The sequence below is a fragment of the Colletes gigas genome, unplaced genomic scaffold (genome assembly GCF_013123115.1).
Source record: "Colletes gigas isolate AHSC1104 unplaced genomic scaffold, ASM1312311v1 Colletes_gigas_Sc00007, whole genome shotgun sequence".
In the NCBI taxonomy this organism is placed as follows: Eukaryota; Metazoa; Arthropoda; class Insecta; order Hymenoptera; family Colletidae; genus Colletes; species Colletes gigas.
The window spans coordinates 7,843,924-7,863,962 of record NW_025106636.1 but is presented as its reverse complement, the minus strand read 5'-3'; the positions used below and the strand labels follow the sequence as shown (position 1 = coordinate 7,863,962).

Sequence of the window (20,039 nt, the reverse complement as noted above, 5' to 3'; positions counted from 1 at the left end):
TTTATAGTCCTTTCCCACTCGCAAATTAAGCGGCGCGGTATGAAACGAATCATGCGACAGTTGTTCCGACACCTACGCGGATAAATCACTTGACTGCCGCGGACATTAACTAATTTTCACCTTTCGTTGAAAAATTTAATATAAACGACACTGTCGGGGAAAAAATCTACAAATAAATTAAGGGGTCGCGACAACCCAAGATATTTCCATCATTAATTTTATCTGGGGACGTAGAACCACTCTGTATTATACATCAACAATTGGTATGTAATTTTAGATTAAACTAGCGGGCTACGTAAACGAGAACCTACTTCGTTCCAATCATTTTCGAGAAAATTTAATAACGATTGTAAAATTTCAATTTTTGTCGACACAGTCCACGTCACCTGGACCTAATACGTATTCACGAGGCGGTCCCATCGCGGCGAGGGGATAAAAGAAAGCGTGTCCAGTGGTGTCCGGTGGCGCGTCCTTATTCAGAAGAGGAAAAAACGTGTCAGCCAGCGAGAGAACTCGTATCGAGAGCACCGGGGGTCCTTATCGTGGCGCGGCTCGTACCTTATTGCGTACCGCGCCCTTCTCCGCTGCCTTGGCTCTCGTCACGGCTCGTAAAGTCGACGTGGTCGCAAAAGGTGGCTCGCGAACAGGCCTCAGGATCGGAAATTCCATGGCTACGGGTCCAAGAGAGAGATCCGTTTGCGAGAGGGCCGTAATCCTTTAGCCAGCGCAATGGGGGCGCGTACCCGATGTACCGGCTCGATTTTCCCCCACCTACCGCTTTTATCGTCCTGCCTACTCTAAATATTTCTCTGGCATGAATTTATAACGACGACGGCGCGCCGCTGCTAATAACGAGCACCGATACCTAGCGATGGGACCAAGCGTATCGCAAGTAGCCTCCAATACACCTTCTCCAATTTTATTGCCCTCCAATTCTATAACCTTTTTCCTTCCTATGCAGGCCTTAATAGTCGTCCATTTTAGATTTTTAGTTCACCAAACGGACTAGCGTATGAGAATCCTAGAAAGAAGGGTCTTCTTGAGGTTGGGGATGTCAAACTTCTAGGCACTGTGGCCAAAAATCACTTGGGTACTTGGACCCTCTGATCTGGGTGGTAGTTTATGATATTATACAACAGTTGAGCACTTGGATTCTTGGTCTATCCACTTGAATTATCTTTTTTTCCTATTGATCCTAACAATAGGCTGTACACCATATCCTCTGATATCGTGGAAATTGATTCCAGGTAGCCTGGAGCGCGTCTTCCGACCAAGATCCTTTTTTTACCCGAACGCCTCCACCGAAAAGATTGCCAGGTGAATTACGAGCATGCAAACGGGTGTTTAAGTAAAAGTTTCATTAAGTAATGGCCGAAGTGTTCGCCTATGGCGATGAATGGGGCTCCGATCCTAGACGGCCGCGGACACGGAGAGCCGATTTTACGCGGCGTGACTCCGTCAGCCGCATAGAATCGAGTTCCAGCGGCCCGGCTCCTCGTAGATCAGTGAAAGTCCGAGCTGCTACTCGTTGCACGGCTGCTCCGTTTGCGCTGGCGACAGCCAATCCGACACGCGAGACTACTCTATCGCCGCTGTTGAATGGCACACACGATCGTACCCCGCCGATACGGGCCCGGCTGCGTGTTCTTTCGACACAGCCGCCTGGGATCCGATGGTTCGGATTTCAGAATTTAGTTTGACAGTCCCAGGGGCCCCGGTCGTGTCGAACACCGTTCGGACACTTTGATTGTCTGCTTCGATTAGCCGTCTAGTTGGTCTGGTGCTCGCGGTAATTAGCTGCTGGAAAATTCTACGCGGCATAGATCAACCAGCGAATTAGAATCCCAAGAAGACGACTTGTCTTCTTCAGATTGAGGATGTCAAACTTCAGGACACTTGAACTGTTCATTTTGAGCAACAGTAGATGCTTATGATAGTAGATACCACTTGGTCATTTGGTCAATCTACTCAGATGAGCTGTTCCCTTATATTATAGGTCGTAAAAATTGCTAAGACTTTGGGTAGAGTAGACTATATCCTCTTTCCGTTGATTCTAATAACTATCGAAGAGAACAAGACTGTTCGTATCATCAACGTCTAGAGTTGTCGACGTTGACAGTCAGTTTCAGACAATACACTGTGGGATTTACGATGTCAGATATCCCCGAAATATCCGAACTATCGAAATTTCGAGATTCGAGAGACAACGAAGAAGGAAACTCCGGGGGTTCCAGGAATTCAAGTTTCAGTTGAACAAGTCGCGCGATCGTTTCGGCGACCACTAGCTCAGCGTGTCGTTAGGCTAGTCCCGCTTCGGCTTCAACGTTACCGCGCGCGCCAACTATAAAACAAGCGAAGTTATGCTGCCATTCAGCGGCACCATTATAGACACGACGCCCAGTTATTTTCACCCGATGCAAATTCACTTTATCTCGACAGTAAATTCCACGAAATTTATCGCGGATTCTGATTCCCCGACTTTCTACGCGCGGCTCGCGTCTACTTTATACACTGTTCCGCGTAACAGCTATCACAATAATCGCGGGCGTTACAGTTAATAACAATCGCCAGCCGCGGTTCCGCACGGGTCCGCCATTTTTCTTCCCTGCTCGTGCAGCTAAAATCGCGCTAATGATTGCGTCCACCTCGTCTGTTCGTTCGCGCCGACATTCCCCGAGCCCCGACGCTGCTTTATCGTCGCTCGCAGACGGAAAACTCGTTCGCGTGTCTTTTCAGCGCGATGTGGACCCCGATAATTTCACACCGGGAATTAATTTAACCGGAATGTTCGTTTCAAAAAACCGAATTACACGGCTACTGTTCGTCGGGGTGGCGATATCGCTCGTTAAGGCCTCGGCCTTGAGTCTTTTTTTCAACACCTTGTTGTGTCTCGATCTTCTCTATCACAGACTTTTTAAACAAATGATTCTTTACAATATTTTTATTCCACGAAGAAATAATTGGACCAACATATATTTTAAACGCGAAAGTAAAACGAAAACGTTCAAAAATGTATTTAATTCGACTAATTATTTGTAATTGTTTCAACAATAGAAATACAACAATGTTGATCTAAATTATTCGTTGCTGTATTCTCGTTTCCGAGTCGTAAATTTCTTTATTCGTTTAAACTTCGCGCCAAAGCAACCACTACGAATAGAGGGGAATGGCGAAGAAAGGCCCCAGACGCGTCGGTTTGCTGTTCCAAGCGTGTTTTCTTTCGCCTCTGTGTCGCGCGCCGTTTCTAACACGCGCTCGGTCGATTCGTAATTCAACCGGCGTCGAGGCAAGAGCTTCCGGTGGACGTCACACGCATCCTTTTTCCTCTGTTTCACGATCCACGACGAAAGTACGTGCCCTGTGCTTTTACACGTTTCCATTTAACGCCCGTCTTGCCTGTGCTCGCGTTGCACGCGTCGCGTTAACGTTATTCCCGCGTAGAATTTTCAAGAAGCTTCCGAGAACGTCAACGAACCACCAACCCTTTTTCTTCGGGGTCAGTGAATTTTTTCGTCTTCGAGGAATACTCAATTTTACCGTTCTTCTCGGAAACCATTTTCTTGGTTTATTATTCCCGGAAAAAATTCTCTCCGAGGCTTCGACATTCTGATGTTTGATTCATTGTAATTACATTACATTTGCAATATAATATTAATGTTTACGAGTACTTGTCGTGGCTTAGGATCGACGGAGAAAAGTTATTGCAGCAGCTGTTTATCGGGGTTAGGTTTTACCAGCTGCAACTCGGGTTTTAGTTAAGCACTGCTTATTATTTTATATTGTACAGAATTATTTATAGAATTAGGAACTTTCGATGAATTAAATTCTGCTAGAGCAATCTAATGCATCCAGTATTTATCCAAAAGAGAATTTCACACATTTCGAACGAATCAAAGTCCTTGAACTCTGATCCCAAGCGGGGCCTCACAGCTAGAGAGTAAAGAACTTATTTACGAGCGGGTCGCGTCACCAGATCGCCATATTAAAACAAAGGAAGCTTAACGGTTTGTATATATAGCCTAGTATCGAACCGAAGGTTTATAGCCGTGTTAGAGTGCTAAGTCCTCGCGTTAACGTCATAAGCAAAATGGATCCAGCTGCGGTGGGCCTCGATTCAAAGACCGAATAGTCCACGGAAGCTGGTTTGTAGTTCAGAGAAAACGTAAATCGTTCGTCGGCCACTTACTTTACACAGAGCGACGCCGGTGTCCAGCCTGTCCATAAAATTGTCAACGTTGATTCTTAGCTCTGGATAGAGAGCGTTCAGCCATTCCGCCAAGTCCTCTTTCATCGCGATCAGATACTCCTCCGAAGACTTGAAAGGTCTGTAAGACCTTGCTTCCAGAAGCACCGACATCTTGGCTCTCGAGTATCTGAAAGCAGATCGAACATAGCTACCTTTCTTGTGATTTCATCGAAACTACAGTCATAAACGGAACAAATTTCAAACCGAGGAACATTGTCATTCACGTGTCTACGGATGTTCATTCATGCGCCCAACAGAGTAGTTAAAGTGCCCCAGTATACCAGTTCGCCCAACAACGAATCATAATTTGCAATTAAAATTCGACGCACCCGTTTCCCAGGCTGTCCCTGTCGCGGTCAATCGCCAGACAAATAATTCCCAGACGCGTTACTGTACATACCGTGGACATGCAATAAAATTTCGAGGGATTTGCAAGACAATGGCGGTGTCCGTGCATATTGTCGATCGTCCCAGAAACTCTCCCCTAGTTGCGGCACCGGTTAAACCACCCCACCGGGCCGATGGTTGTCCTATAATGTGTCTGAAACCCGTGCCCTATCGCGCTGGTTGTTTGCTGGTCCCCTGGCTACCCTTATGAATCCCCATTGCTCTCATAAACCAACGATGATTCCTGACCGAACGAGCCTCGCCAGCACGTGTTGCCCCCATGGACCCAACAATCAGGCTTCTGTGGGTTGAATATGATCGCACGGGAGCCGATTGGGAATCTAATTCGGTGTCCATGAAACGGGATTCATCCTGACCCTTTCATTAAGTGGCGTGTAATCTAATAGTCTTATGGTGTGATAAACTAGGTTAACGATTGTGTAGTTTGATGGTTTAACTTTGATAGTCTGGATGTTTTAGTTCAATTTTTTTGGTCTGAATTTGATGGCCTCAACTATGCTAACAACTTAGTCTGATAGTCTAAGTGCTTTAGGGTAGCAGTTCACTGCAACAACCTAGTGCTAACAAGCTTGTTGTCTTGGTAGAACAGCCTAGTCGAATAATCCAAATGTACCATCTATAAATCCCATTCTAGCAGCTAGTCAGTCCAGTTTGATAGCCAAATGATCCAAGTCTAAACGTCTAACCTAGTAAGCCCAACAATCCAGTCAAATGGTCCAGTTATAGTGGCTGAATAGTGCAGTCCAACAGTTTGATAGTCGAGTAGTCCAAGTCTAACAGTATCCCCAAACTCCCCCAATTTTAATAATCTATCAATCATTCTGAACAGCCCAGTTCTAGTAGCTTCACAATTCAACAGTGTAAACCCCTCAACAGTAGCCTCTGAACAGAAACTTACGAACAGGAAATGAGTCGTTAGTCCGTCCAGATCAGTCACCCAACGAAACAACGAGAGTTAGCGTATAATCTTATTTACTTTTACGATGGGAACAATTTCCCCGGACCTCCTACAAGCTATGACCGTGTGGAATGGTTACAACATACCCTTCTATTGATTTAAACGAGACGCCAAGGATGAAGGGCGCGAACGACGAGAGGAGGGGGATGGAGAAAAAGGAACCGCAGGACAACGGGGAGGAAATCATAAAGGCGAGGTCGAAAGTTCGTGCGCCGACACCGGTGTTCCTGGATTACGATTTACAAAAGGTGACTGTAAAATGTCACCGTCTCGTGTTTCTCGACGATGCAACGCGCGTGATTTACTCCTCGTTTACTATGGCGACGTCTGTGTGCGCTTCTTCACCGCGCTGGGGACCGTACGTACACACAATACAGGTGTTTCAATCGTAAATGGCAAAGTGTGACTCTGCCTTGTGCGCGAGGATTCGAATCGAGCCGCTTTTCGGGGATTGAGATTCAGTTTTCTGAAAAGAGGAATTCGTGGAATGTCTAAACTCGAGACACCACGCGTTGGAGATAAATCGATCGGCTCTGTGGAAGGCGTCGAGGTTGAAAAATTATGGCGATGCGCGCGACCCGAGGAATTGCGCCGCGATAGCGATCGCGTTCGCCGCAACTTGTGAAAGTGTTGCGTCTCGTACGCGGGTAGGTGTACGTAAACGAGCGTGTTTCGTTTTACAGTGCTATACTTCCTGCCTCGGGTACGCGAGCAGTTCGATTGAATTTTGCAACGCGTACGATTTACTCGCGCGGTCTTTTCCAGTTCCACTAGACGCCGTCTTTACGATCTATAAAGCGTCCCCGAAGATTTCCACGCGTCGCGGCAACCAGAATACGCAACGTAAATACTCCCGGCTGACATTTTGACGTTCGAAAATGAATTTATTGCTCGTTACGTAGCATACTATGTCTCTAGAAAGTGAAAATTGATTCGGATAAAAGATTCTAGCGACAACGTTTCTCTTACCAGATACCAAACACGAACGACTAACATCGTTTAGCAAAAACTAAGAGTGTCTTGGTCGACAAGTCGATTCTTTATCAAAAAGTGAACAAGAAATCTGCAATACATTTTTTTCGTACGAAGCTTGCTTTTCAAGAAAATTAACACTGAAAATCAGATACGTCTGCGCGCGCAGTAGCGACGCCATTACTGTGCGCGCACATATACAACTGATTTTAAAAGTCGTTTTTCTCGATAACTAAGGCTCGTACGAAAACTCTTCGTCTCACATTGTCGAATCATTTTGCCATAAAGAATCGGTTCCCTGTGTTTTCAGGTTAACAATATATAAAATCTTTAAATTAATTAAACAAGTATTGCCGATGCAATTCTTTTAAACTTTCGGTTATTAACGAGACACTGGAAGTTTTTAAAATATTTTTCAACCGCGGCTATTTAAATTCACAGGAATTCCCTCCGCGCATAATAGAAAGAGAATCTATCCGCGCGTTGCGAACGAGCACGTTTAAGGCGGCCATTCGATGCGATTAAACTTGCCCGATGAATTACGCGCCGGCATTTTTGAGACGCACCCGGCTAACGCGAACTGTCGGCATTTTAACGAGCAAGTATCGGGCACGGTGTCGCCAATCTCGCCCCATTAAGATGCCGATAGTTCGCATTTGCAGCATATTTGCGTCGAGCTTTATTCGGCGACTCGCTACGTAAATCGCCAACATTTTTGGCTCGGGTAGCCTTATCGGGCTTGTTTCAAAAAATAAGAACGCAATTGTCCGTGTCTCAAAGCGCTGCTGAACGTCCAGGTGCGCGAGTCCGCGAATTGGATCGACAATTATTTATTTAAATCACCGTGGTCAATTTGTGCGCCATTCTACGACGTTGCAGTGCCGTTCAATACGTAACCTGAATGGGACTGCATATTAGAGGCGTACGTTTGTTATAATCGATTCCTACAGCGATTCTAGGTCCGACAATATGGACTAACTAACTTGGAAATATTGACTCGGAGAATGTTTGATAAACGAAGTGTTTTTAGGCTGTAAGTTTGATGGGTTTAACTGACTTGGACAGCCTAGCTTCGGCTAACTATTGAGTTCGAACAGTGTTTTAGGAACCTCGCTATGGATGGATGTATTGATGAGCTAAGTATGGAGTGGTTGTACTATGTTTGTACATGTTTCTGAGTTTGACAAGAGGGATTAACCGACTTGGACAGCCTGACTACAGTGTACAGACTAACAGATATTCCTAGGTAATCACGAATCCTAATAATTGACGTTACAGAGAAAGTGGAAGTTTGGAAAACAGTTTGTGAATTAACTGGGAAACAACTGGCACGAACCAACAGTTAGTTCTGTTATTTTTTACTGTAAATCGAGTCTCCGATCTCGGTTCTCCCGTTTCACGTTAATCAATCATCCATCCGTAATCTAGCAGTTCATAATTTACCAAGGAACAGCACGCGACGCGTTTTCTCGCTTTCTCGTGACGGAAAACGACGGTGCCGTTGGACGGGAGAGCTTCAGGCACGGTAGGTTAGCCTCTAATTTACTGTTAGCTCGCAGTCGATACAGCCGTTATCGCGAGCCACGAAACCAAACGAGGGAGTCACTAAATCAGCGCCTTTAGCCACGCGCGTCGCGGCCAAGCGGTAATGGGATCGAGTTAATTTAAAGAGACTCGAATTTACGACGCGAAATTTCGTGTAAACGCGCATTTTTTCCGTCGTTGCTGGCCCGCGAAGCTTTGAAGTTGCTTGGATAGCTAAGTACAAGGATAAATTTAGGGTTTAGAAAACGCCAAGGCGGAATAGAGAGAGGCTACAGGCCCCGGAGTAAAGTTAAAATTAGTTAAATATATACACGGTTACACTAATCGCCCTGTAGTTAATGCACTGTAACAGCCTAGTTTCCTCAGTCTAATAATCTAGTCTAATACTTCGTGTGCCCTAGTCAGACAAGCTTAGGTCTTTTGTTTCAACAAACTAGTCGTTTTGTAAGTGGAGGCCCCCAAGTGAAATGCTGATTTTTTTATGAAATTTTGCAGAGTGATAGAGCTGATAGTTTACGAAAGAGCGAATAGAAAGTAAATTTTCACTTTTTATTTCCAAACGCACTAAAAATTCTCGAGACTTTCGAACTTTGTGATGTTAATTATCCGTAATTAGTCGGAACTCTTTAACTGTATCGGACTCAATTTCGAGGGAATCCTCTACTGGATGCATAAATAAATTTAAATTACGAAGATACGAGAAACTGAACTAATAAAACGTTCAGAAACATGCACCACGATTGAGGTCGGATCTTAATAACACCCATCCAGCAGCACTCTTATAATTGTTTTTTATTCCTCTCTATAGTCATGCACCTACGAGTTCAGACTCAACGAAGAAGTTAAACGAACAAACACTTTCATTCTCGACCAAAAACGTAGACCAGAATTGTCAAAGCAGAAAATAAAACTCTGCGTTGATTCGATATTTCCCGATAATGATCAAAATGTTAATTATTCTCCCACAATTGGGTATTGTCTATTCATACCGGCGTGGCTCATTCATTCGTTCATTCCCAATTACCCTCATTACCTGCTCCGCGAGCCTGAAACCTCAAGGGAGGAACAATGGCCGCCCTACTCGGCACAAAAGCGCGCCAAAAACGAAACCGCTCGCGGGCGTCGACGTAACCTTACTTCTCACGCGCTCGCGAGTGTCCATACCGCGCCTTTATTACGCTAGTGTCTTTTTTTTTCTATTACTTCTGGCCGTTCGGTGTAAAAGGACTGCGACCGAGATAAAGTCGAGCCGAGTTGCGGAAGGCAATACGCACGCACCGACGTATACACACGACGTGGGACGCGTGGAAACGTATCAAGCTGCGGCGTAATCCGCTCCTCGCGAGGTGGCCGCTTCTAATTTTCAATTCTCACGATTGAATTATGTATGCGCGTAATGGAAAAGCCGCGGGGAATTCCGCACCGACGGATAACTCAATTTCCACTTTTTCCTTTTCGTTTATCCTTCCGCCGCTCCTTTCTCACCTTCCTTCCCTGGCGTGCCCTCCTTCAATGCGTAAACGCACGAACATACCGGGGTAATACACCTGGTTTACGTGTATTCAAATTCAAAACAATCACGTATCTCCTTTAACGAAATCAAATCAGTTGATAAAAATTTGATAATAAAAGAGTTTCGTCAGGAATTGGTGGGGAGAGATCGTGGACATGTAAGCGAAACAATTCGGTTGTCATATATCGAGACACTACTGTACTTCGTAAAGATCTCGCTCTGTTTGCGTACACGCAAGAAACCGTTCGGATAATGAAGGTCCCGATAGCAGACGTTCCACTAGAAATCTTGCTTGGTAATCAAATTATATCGAAGAGTGTTATTACGAGGAATTGAACCGTTTCGAGGCACCGTTAATGGAAACTCGTCCGTTTCGTGTGCGATTCATCGTCGGTCAATCTGTTATTAGTTGTTACAATGTTGCGAATTAGAAATTACGGTAACACCGAGTCGGAACTAATTACACGAAATACGATACGCTCGTTGAGAGATCCGTGACGAGTGAAAAAAGCCAGCTGACATTTAATGGGCTGTAAAAGAGCAAATGACCATTAATTGCACGCCGCGCCTCGTTGCCAGGGCATGAAACATGGCGTTATACGTCCACCGGATTCGCTCGTCGTATTTACATGCCCCGTGTTATCGGTCCACTAACAACTATCGCAATTTATGTTGTTATTAAATCTGTAAACTGATATTAGGGACTACGTTCGCGTCCAGACTCTTGTTTCTCTTTAATATGTCGGTGCCACGAGTAGAAACACTTCAGTTTATGGGGATTATTGGCAATGTTGGGGTACAAACTAACGAGGGAACCCCCCGGTGACTAATACATTCCGATTTTGTAATACACTATAAAGTAAGGTCGATTAAATGCATTTTTTTCAATCGTCAAAGGTAGAAAAATCATTCAGGTCTGTTTTAGATGCCCCATCATATTTAAAGGCAATTTCGTAATTAATATTTAAGTGTTTTAGTCTCGCAAAACAATAAAACTGTTCATACTAAGGAAAACTAATTCGGTACGAGACGTGGAAGTGTAAACACGCGATATCTATAACGAATAAACAAGTAAAAAGTGAAGAACGGTTGAAGTGTTTATTAAACCTAACCTCGATTCGCGTGTCACTGATTTAGTTCGAACGATAAAACTATGTTTGATCTGTAGCAGCATTCCCAAACTGTGTTTCTGTAAAGTCACAACGACTAAAAACTAAATTTTATTCTAGGTTATTAGTAGCTTTTAGGTTGGTACTAAACGAGTCGAAGCGTGCTGGGGATTTCCCTTTCTCTGTTATTTATTTTCTAGTATTCGAAGAAACTCGATACAAAATTTTCGTTGTTTATTGTCGACTCCGCCAAGAATTACACAAGGCGTGGAAGCGCAAATACGCGATATCGATGACAAATAGTAAAGTAGGAGGCGAGATCTAGCTGAAGTGGTTATTAAACCTAACCCCAATCTCTGTTACACTAATTTTGCTTGAACGGTACAATTTTCTCGTTGAAATGTTTTTTCGCGTTGCGTAATTCCTCGTGGTCATCGGAGGTCGTCCCTACCAATGGCGAGAAGAAGGGGTTCGGTCAGGCCCGGAGGGTTTTTATTATTCTATTGAACACCGCGAAAGGGACGGAATATCAAAAGGTGAGTCGCCTGTGGGTACTTCTTATGAAAGCCAGTACGTAAGTTTACCTACGTGAGCGTACTTTAAAGGCGCGCTTCGCTCGTTGTAACGGTATATTGCGATGTACACGCAAAGAGAGCGAAAGAGCAGCTGAAGCGCGTGTACAAGAGTGCTAGATGGGAATAGAAACAGAGAGTGAGAAAGACAGAGAAAGTTGGAGGGATGCGCGCGTAACGTGATAGAATCCGGTGAAAGAGATTCCAACATCTGGGTACATTTTACCAAAAAGCCAAAATATATAGTAAAAACGTGGTAAGTTTTCCCACCTTTTTCAGACTTCATTTTTTTCACAGATCTCATTCACCCTTTTATAGATCAATATTAATTTTCGTTTTAATGCGTTGTTAATGCCCATCCGTTCGATAAATATACTTATTGGCTCACTCTGCACGTATAGTTTGTTTGCCGTTACTGCGAGGACACCCGGTGGGCGAGCGTTTAAGTAGGCAGACGATCAAACAAGCGTACGCGAATGTTTTTCTCTCCCTGCGTCCACTTCGCGTGTTCGTTTCAAAGTGCAGCTTCGCCGATCCGCGACTTATCATCTCTCGCCCGCTCGGCGATGCACGACATTAAAATCCGCCCCTCCCCCCCTGCAGGCCCTCAAATCGCCATAATACGGTGTATTTATGCCGGAGAACCGAGTGCTCGCTATTTCCCAAGAAATTCGATACTTGGCGCGGCTTATCTGTAAAACTCGCCTCCTACCTATGCTAAACCGGGGAGAGCCAGAGCGCTCGAAGTACGGAGGGGAGGCGGGGGGGATATGCATATAATTACGCCCGAGCACGGATACAGGGCCCAATAAAGTTTCCACCCCTCGGTGTTGCAACGCTTAACGATTTCATTCATTCCCCGACAGACGAACGGAGAAAATGAACCTGTTCCGACGTACGACACCGGCATGCACCGCGAATGCAAATGTGCCGCCACCGGCCCATGGGTGCGCTCGAAAATGCCTGCATTATAATGCCGCGAGCGACGAAACGCGCCGAGAAAACCGTGCTATCGACGCCGGGTATCAGCAATCGGTTGATAACGTCCGCAGCATTTCTGCCCTCGTTTATCATCGTACCGCAGCACCGTGCTCGCGACCATGTTCCGATGAAAATTGATTGGCCTCCGCTAACTGCCACCTTATCCGCCTTCTTTCGTGTACCGGGACTTCATTTGCGAGTTTCTTTCCTATCAGAGATAACGACCGCACCGGGAAACCGATCGCCAGAGAAGTTCGATGACTGGAGAACTTTCGAACAAAGAGAAAGACGAATGTAACTAACCCCTACACGTTAAGAGCTCGTTGTACGGAATATCTGGAAGCATTTATGAGCAGAAGTCTTATTTTTCTGTAATTAATTCAGTATGATCTAACGTATACGTGTAAATACTCGAAGAAAGAGCTGAGAGATCGATGAAACCGAGACCTACACGTTAAGAGCTCGCTTTACCCCAAGCGTCTTCGAAACAGATTCTCTCGAAAACGAAGCCCCGTGCAAACAAATTGTATTCCACCTATACGACTTACTTTTGCACACACTACACATACAATACCTAAATTTAATATTTTAATGCATAGTAATTATAGTAACTATTTATTGTTATAAAACAAACGACTACCTCGGATGCTCTTGTCGAGCTTTTCAGTCATCGAACTCGTCTGTACTCGGGGAACGGACTGTACCTAAATGGATTTTACGCAATCATCGTATAGCTTCCGAGTGTCATTAAATTTCGAAGCACCTGCGTGCAATTGCACTTTCGCGTCCGCGCGTGCGTGTAGGTGCTCCAAATAGCGAAACGCGAATTCCAGGCACAATCACGGCACGACGGTTCTACCCGTGAATCGGATTATGCAAAGCTGTCCTTATTCTTAACGACCGGCAGGCAGATCCTTATCGATCGGGTCGGCTAACTCGCGCGAGTCTATTTTCATCGAAAGAACCGCGTAAATTTCAGACAACCGGGGCAGAATACGACAAGCAGCCGGCTGGATATTACGAATCGTAATTTCGATCTTAACGGCTTTGTTAGAGGCACAAAACCCACGAACACGTCTGAAAATGGGCCCTAATTCGATTGAGTGTCCGATTTCAACGTCGTGTAGATTTCTGTACTGCTCGAATCGTTTGTTATTTTGATCAACGGTTAGACATTGCTGTTATAAAAATTGAAAATGAACTCTTTGAACCTTTCCCTATACAGTGAGTACTCTTTTAAAAGCGATACGAAGATTAGAAACATTGTCAAATAAGTCAAGTCAACAACCAAACAGGGTTTCATCTGGATTGGACGAAAATAGAACGAGATATAGCGAAATCATAAACACGCGGATTTCGAATTCTATACCAGCTAACATGAAACTGATAAATGTTAGATTTTAAGAGAAATAGAAAGGAGTTCGACAGCTCTAAATAGCTGTGAAAAATCTTGGCAAAATGTTAAAATATTCAAATACACGATAAGCACAGAAAACTGGATGATTGATCGAACGCTAGTCGTAAACAAATACGAATTTAGACGTTATTGCGAATGTAAGTAGCATTAGTATGCATAAATATGATTTTTTTCGACAATTGGGCCACCAGAAACGTTTCACCCATAAATTATTCACGATGCCTGGCAATAAACACTAAGGACCGAATGAAGTAAAAGTGATTGCGTGGAAAATATATATTAACAATCCGGTTGCGATCGTTTTCGTAATACGATCATTCAAAGCTGTAATGCACACTTTTCTTTGCGCGTATACCGTGATCATAAATCCAAGCATTAACCGGAGGTTTAAATTGCAAATTTAAATCGTGTCGTCGTGGAAGAAAAATCCCGAGGTCAGGATATTGGAATTAGAATCCAGTGGTATCCGTCGTCGATACAAATTGCAGCGAACACGTAAATTTCGTGATCAAAGAACCGATACAGAAATCTCGAAACTCTTTCGTTTCCCGGATAAGTGCAATGACTTCGTCCCTTTTGCCAAAAGTGAATCGTCAGAGAATATCAAGAATTTCCAAGGCACGAGGGCTCGAGGACGCTTTAACGCGCGCCAGTGTCCAAGTAAAAATCTCAATCTCGAAGGCGCTTGGTAGTCGAAAATAAAAGAAGGGAAAAAGAATTCCACGGATGACAAATAACAGGAGCGACGGGACGGGCGCCGCGCCGAAAATAATCTTTCGCGCGGCGAGCAGCGGGCCAGACAACTCGAGCGCCCGTGGAATTTCCAAAGTGGACGGGCGCGAGAAGTGTGCTCGCGTGTGCGGTGCACGCGTGAGTGCGGCGGAGCGGTCTCGTGCCGATTTGTCGCAGTTATGCAGCCGCGCGTGCGTCCGCACGAACGTCCAGGTGAGCGTGTATCAACGGGGACGCAGCGCCGCGACGGTACGCGCGCGCCAGCGAAACTGACCGTGCCGCTCCAGGAGAAGAAAATCTTGTGAATGAGCGGGTTCTCCATTCACTTTTAACCGGAGCGCGCGCGCTACAGTCGCAACCAAATCTACTGGTCGCCGAAGGTCGCTGCAAGACCGTCATTCAAACGACGGCATTCCTTTTCAGTCTACTAACGAGAGAATCGAACTATACATACACGAAATCATCATAACAATGTTTGGACGGCGGCAGTCCTTTTGAGTGTACCAGAAGGAGAGTCATCCTGTCCATAATGTTCAGGCAAGAGCATTCCTTTCGAGTCTACGAGTTGAAGAATCGCTCTATACCAATCCCTGTTTTTTATTTTTGTTATCGAACCGCACAATCTGTTAATCAAGATTAGTTCTCTCAGTATCGACTCGATCAAAAACTAAATGTTATATTGCAATCGGATGTTTCGTTTTATCAAAACGTAAATAATTAAAATTACGAAACACCACTTCCGATTACTGTTTACCCGAACATTTCGCAATAAATGTTTTAATCAATATCACGAACGATAAGTATGCCCTCGCCCTGCGTCCACGGTTTTACAATGTTTTCTTCGTGATTGCGATACTCGATTTTGTTCAGTTTCTAAATTCGATACAAAGCTATTTTCGTACGTGACTTTCCTTACCCCGCACAAATAGTTTCGCCAGTATTGTTTAAGCGCAGTTACTTGCCTACTAGTTTTCTTAACCGCCTCATTTGCATTCCCGGAACCTGCGTATCAAGACATAATATGCAAATGTCCCCTTCTTTCCCTCTCTCTCTCTATCCATCTCCGTGACTATCTACCCATCTGGCGCCTCCTTTCTTCTTATTATCGCGATTTATTATAATTTTCACTCTCCGTTTCCATTAATCTCTTCCGCTTTCTCTATTGTGCTCGGTAATCCAACATGAACATTCTCAACGATTATGTTATTCTTCACCGGGTATTAAATTCGTTAAATACGAAATCACGTTGTTATCAGATTGCATGCAAAAATAGGTTAAATCTTTCATTTGCATAGCTAACTCGGAGCTTACTCAGAGTTTTATTCCTATTTCAACCCTTTTAGATGCTGTAGGGAATTTATAAATGTTCGGTACACACTGTGCGGTAGACGCCCATGGGCGTTGAAAAGATACACTTGACAAGCACGAGGTCCAGATTCTCGCACGCCACGCGTGCTAAGGGAATTCTTGTATTCAAAGAATCGAAGTCAATTTACTTAACCAAGGGATAGATAGCGATTTTATAGTCGAGCTCAGGCTGATACAGGTCACAATGTTAATAGAATCAGTAGATCGCTTTGAAGTGAAAATTGTCATACCGACAATGGAACGCAACAACTGTAACGGGCAATAAAACAAAATCGATTTCTATCAACGATCCTGATGGAAAGATTCGATTTGGGGATGCTGGACTTCAGCAGGAGGGGGGTTAGAACTCTCTCTTTTTTAATGGCTAACTTTGCTGTTGGGAGATCTCGAACGGGGCACGTAAGTTCACTTTTTGCGTCACGCGACCCAAAGTCACGTGCCTGTGGGATTCGAAGCATTTCCAATTCCGTGGTTTAAAAAATCTGGACAAATAGCCGCGCTATCGGGATCCGTCATCCCGGATCGTAGGCGAGTTTCACGGAGCTTTCGAAAGCGCGCCGCCTGCACGTTCGTCGATTATCGGCAAAGTGCATCTCCGCTAAGTGTATCTAAGTACATCGAACTATCCGCTAAGTATCTCGGTACACTCGTTTCGCGTTTCCACTCGGCTGGTACGCCTGGCGCGCACCAGGCTGAAAATCTCGTCGCGATCGCCGGTTTCCGAGAGCCGCCTCTCTTTGTCTTTGTCCGCTAATCTTGATCGTCTTCGCGCTTCGCGTCGGCTTCGAGTAACTTTGCATTGGCAATTCAATCATCGGCCGCGCTATCCGCCGAACGATCGACGCGGAACCTGACCGGGCGCAATCGCGACACGTATATCTGCGAATTATCCGCGCGCCTAATCGTGCCTGATAACGTCCGGCTTGGTTTTATCTGTATTACTCCCCGGATAATTCGTGCTTGTACGATTTAAATAATACGGTGTAGACATACTCGCGTAATAAGATACCGAGAACACTGCCAGGGAGTCCGTGCTGCCGTGTTCAAAATTTAAGACGACTCGCGGCGCTCCCTGTGGTCCAGACCCGAACTACAGCATTCCCTCGCTTCTTGCAACAATCTCAGGGATCGTTTTCTTTTCGATCGTACGCATATCTGTTTGCAATGTGAGTATGCAGTGTTTGAAAATGCTTTTTGAACTATCGGGTAGTGCACGCGGCCATATTTAAAATTTGAAGACAACAAGCAACGCTACCTGTGGTCCAGACTCGAACTACAACATTCCCTCGCTTCTTGCAACAATCTTAGGGATTGTGTTTTCTTTTCAATCGTACGCAGATCTGTTTATAACACGAGTATACAATGATTAAAATTGTTGTTGTTGGAGAGGACTTAAATGGAAGATCGAAACGTTTAACATTACGTATGCGATGGAAAAAAAAACAATTTATGTAACAATTCTCGAGCGTGCAATCGCGAAAACGCAACGTAGATAAATTATTCGCGATACAATATCCAATAAATTATTCACGGTACATTCCAACGGTAACGAGCCACCTTTTTCAAAACATTATCGCGAAAACTATCAATTCGAAGTCAAAGTCTAGTCATTCGGTACGAGCGGCGTTTTTTTATCCAACCGAGACTATCTGTCGCTGCATCGTGACGCAGCGTCGCAATAGAAGAACCTATCATTGTACAGAACGATTTATTTGTTCCTAACTGCTACACGACGATACATTAATCACCTCATTTGCCTTTTAAGCGCGTTTTAAACGCGCAGAGAACAGGTGAGTCAGCGTCGGTCTTTGAGAAAACTTATTGAGACTTTTAAGGTGGCGCGATTTAAAAATAGACTTCAATAACGGTATCGACAAAAATATTTCGTTCTACGGGCGGGGAATTTTTTAAACGATAAAAACGCTTTGACAAACTACGAAATATAAAAATAACGAGGCCCGCTGCGAGCACAATTTAAATATAAATATTGAATTTAAACGGCCGAACCTTGATTCGAGTCCTCTTCAACAAAAATTGTGATGTCGCGTATGGTTTGCCTAGGTTCGTCATTTTCTAGCACCACAGATTCTAGAAATGACTTCTGCGCAGGAGATAATATCTTTAAGTATGTGGTCAAAAATGTAAAGATAACGAATGATAAGGGAGAACAATAGAATTATAGTCACCGCTAATTGAAAAGTGTACCAACGTCAATAGTGTCAACGATTGACAGTAAAAATGAAGATAAAAGTGCTTAAAAAATTAAATAAATCATTTTATAGCGGTGCAAAAATAATACACAAACTTTTTGAAACGGTCACGAACCCGAGAAAACAAATAACAATAATATTTACAGACCAAACGTGTTTAAAGATCTGATATTATACGTCTATTCCGGTCAAATTAATAAAGCTTCGATTCCATATAAAAATCATTAAAATCCAGTGCACTTAAAATTGTTTGCCTTCGATTTAAAACCGAAGAATATAAACAATGCATTACGTGTCGTTAAGTCAAAACGCAAACTTCGATCGGTTCCGTGACCAGCAATTCGTGAAAGAGGAATATTTACTCGACAAATATTTACCGCGCTAAACCGATACTTTGACAACGGCATCTTTGGGCCACTGTTTCCGTTTTTAACGATTATTTACGGGCCTATTTAAAGCGGAGCCGTCATCGCGCCGACAAACTTATCTCGCATCTTTTTCTCGTTTAACCAGACAACATCGAATCGACCGAGCTAATTGTCAATGTCTCAATAAAACCTACGATCTATCTTTGCCACGATAATCTCTATAACACATTCAAAAATTATAGATCGAATCTTCGTGCTAATCCGTTACACGAAAAGTTAGATGATGTTCTGAGAACTCCAAATGCCATTTCGGAGACATTGAATGACACAACTCTTATCCAGATAAGAATTTCGAATAACGAGTTAAAGATAAATTACTCACGAAACGAAAATAAATAATTTCTATCGTAGAATGGGAACGTTTCACAATGGACAAATATAAAAATCTAATTGTATCAATGAACGTCGTGAGTAAATTGTTGTACGATGATTGTATAAGTTATGTATCAATTGAATACAAAGTTCGATTACAGAATGAAGTCATACGTTTGATTATAATAAAAAATATTTTCATGTTACGGGCAAACGATTTGTTTTACTCTAGATGAGAATCTTAAAAAATTATTTATTTTTATTTCGTTTCCTGAAAGTATGTGGCCTCGAAAATATTTCTATCGATGGATACTGCTGGATTCGCACAATTAACAAAGTTATAGGCGTGTGTCCGCATCATGCGACGCACCTTTCCACGGTATACGCATTGTTGAAAACTTTTCCCGTTTTTGAAATACATCGACTCGGCAAACGGGGGTCTCGAATACGAAAGTTCGATTATTTAGGCAAAATATTAAAATACAAATCAACAAAACATAAAGGTACTTCACGTTCATAATCACCAACGCAATTTCGTCGCACGAACAACTGAAATCCAACGAACATCGCGAACAAATCGTTTAATATTGAAACGAAATTTTGCCCCATCGTTTGTCCGGCGATAAGCTAACATCTCCCGACTCTGTCCCGAAACGTGGCGATTATGGAGAGAAATAAAGTTCCCCGTGTCCGCGAGTATCGAAAGAGACGATCGTTTAAAAACAACTGGTATGCAATAATTTTAAAAAAAATCGTCGACCGATTATCGACTACGGTCGCGCGAATCGTGCTTCCCGACACGCCGACGGAAAACGCGGGACAGAACGATAGACGTAAATTTCGTCACGATGAATCGATACTTTTCACTCACCTTTTTCCAGCCCGTTGTCCACGAGAGAAACCTTCTTCACGTATCCCTGTCAGGCACACGCGAGTAGTCTCGCATCGACGAACGATTTAACTTCGAAATCGTCTCGATCTCTCGCGCGCGCGAGACACCGCTACTTAAACATCGGGCGACGTCGGTACGACTATTCGTTTATTACACACGATCGATTAACCTGTGCATTTGCGACTGATCGGTTGTGTAAGTCCGTCCGGGGTATCGCGGTAAAGGCTCGATGCTTACGGTGAGACAGGATCGCGACCCTTCCACACGTGGCGATCGTGTCATGCAATTTCAGTTCACGTTTCGTCGGTTGTTTTCAATTCTCGATGCTGTTCACGCCAGGCGGGCTACACTCGTACCCCATACTCACGCGTCGCGT

The 20,039-nt window shown here is 44.1% G+C and overlaps 1 protein-coding gene across 2 annotated transcripts in view; it reads right to left on the bottom strand.

Moving 5' to 3' along the window:
* Positions 1 to 20,039, bottom strand: part of LOC122396318 (GAS2-like protein pickled eggs) — a 73,566-nt gene extending 53,527 nt beyond the window's left edge. For both annotated transcript variants that reach the window (XM_043394607.1, XM_043394608.1), the window contains exons 1-2: positions 19,643 to 20,039; positions 4,187 to 4,373 (exon numbers count right to left, since the gene is read on the bottom strand). In XM_043394607.1, the coding sequence (XP_043250542.1) occupies positions 4,187 to 4,357 (171 nt within the window). In that variant the 5' untranslated portion in view covers positions 4,358 to 4,373; positions 19,643 to 20,039. The remainder of the gene's footprint in view (positions 1 to 4,186; positions 4,374 to 19,642) is intronic.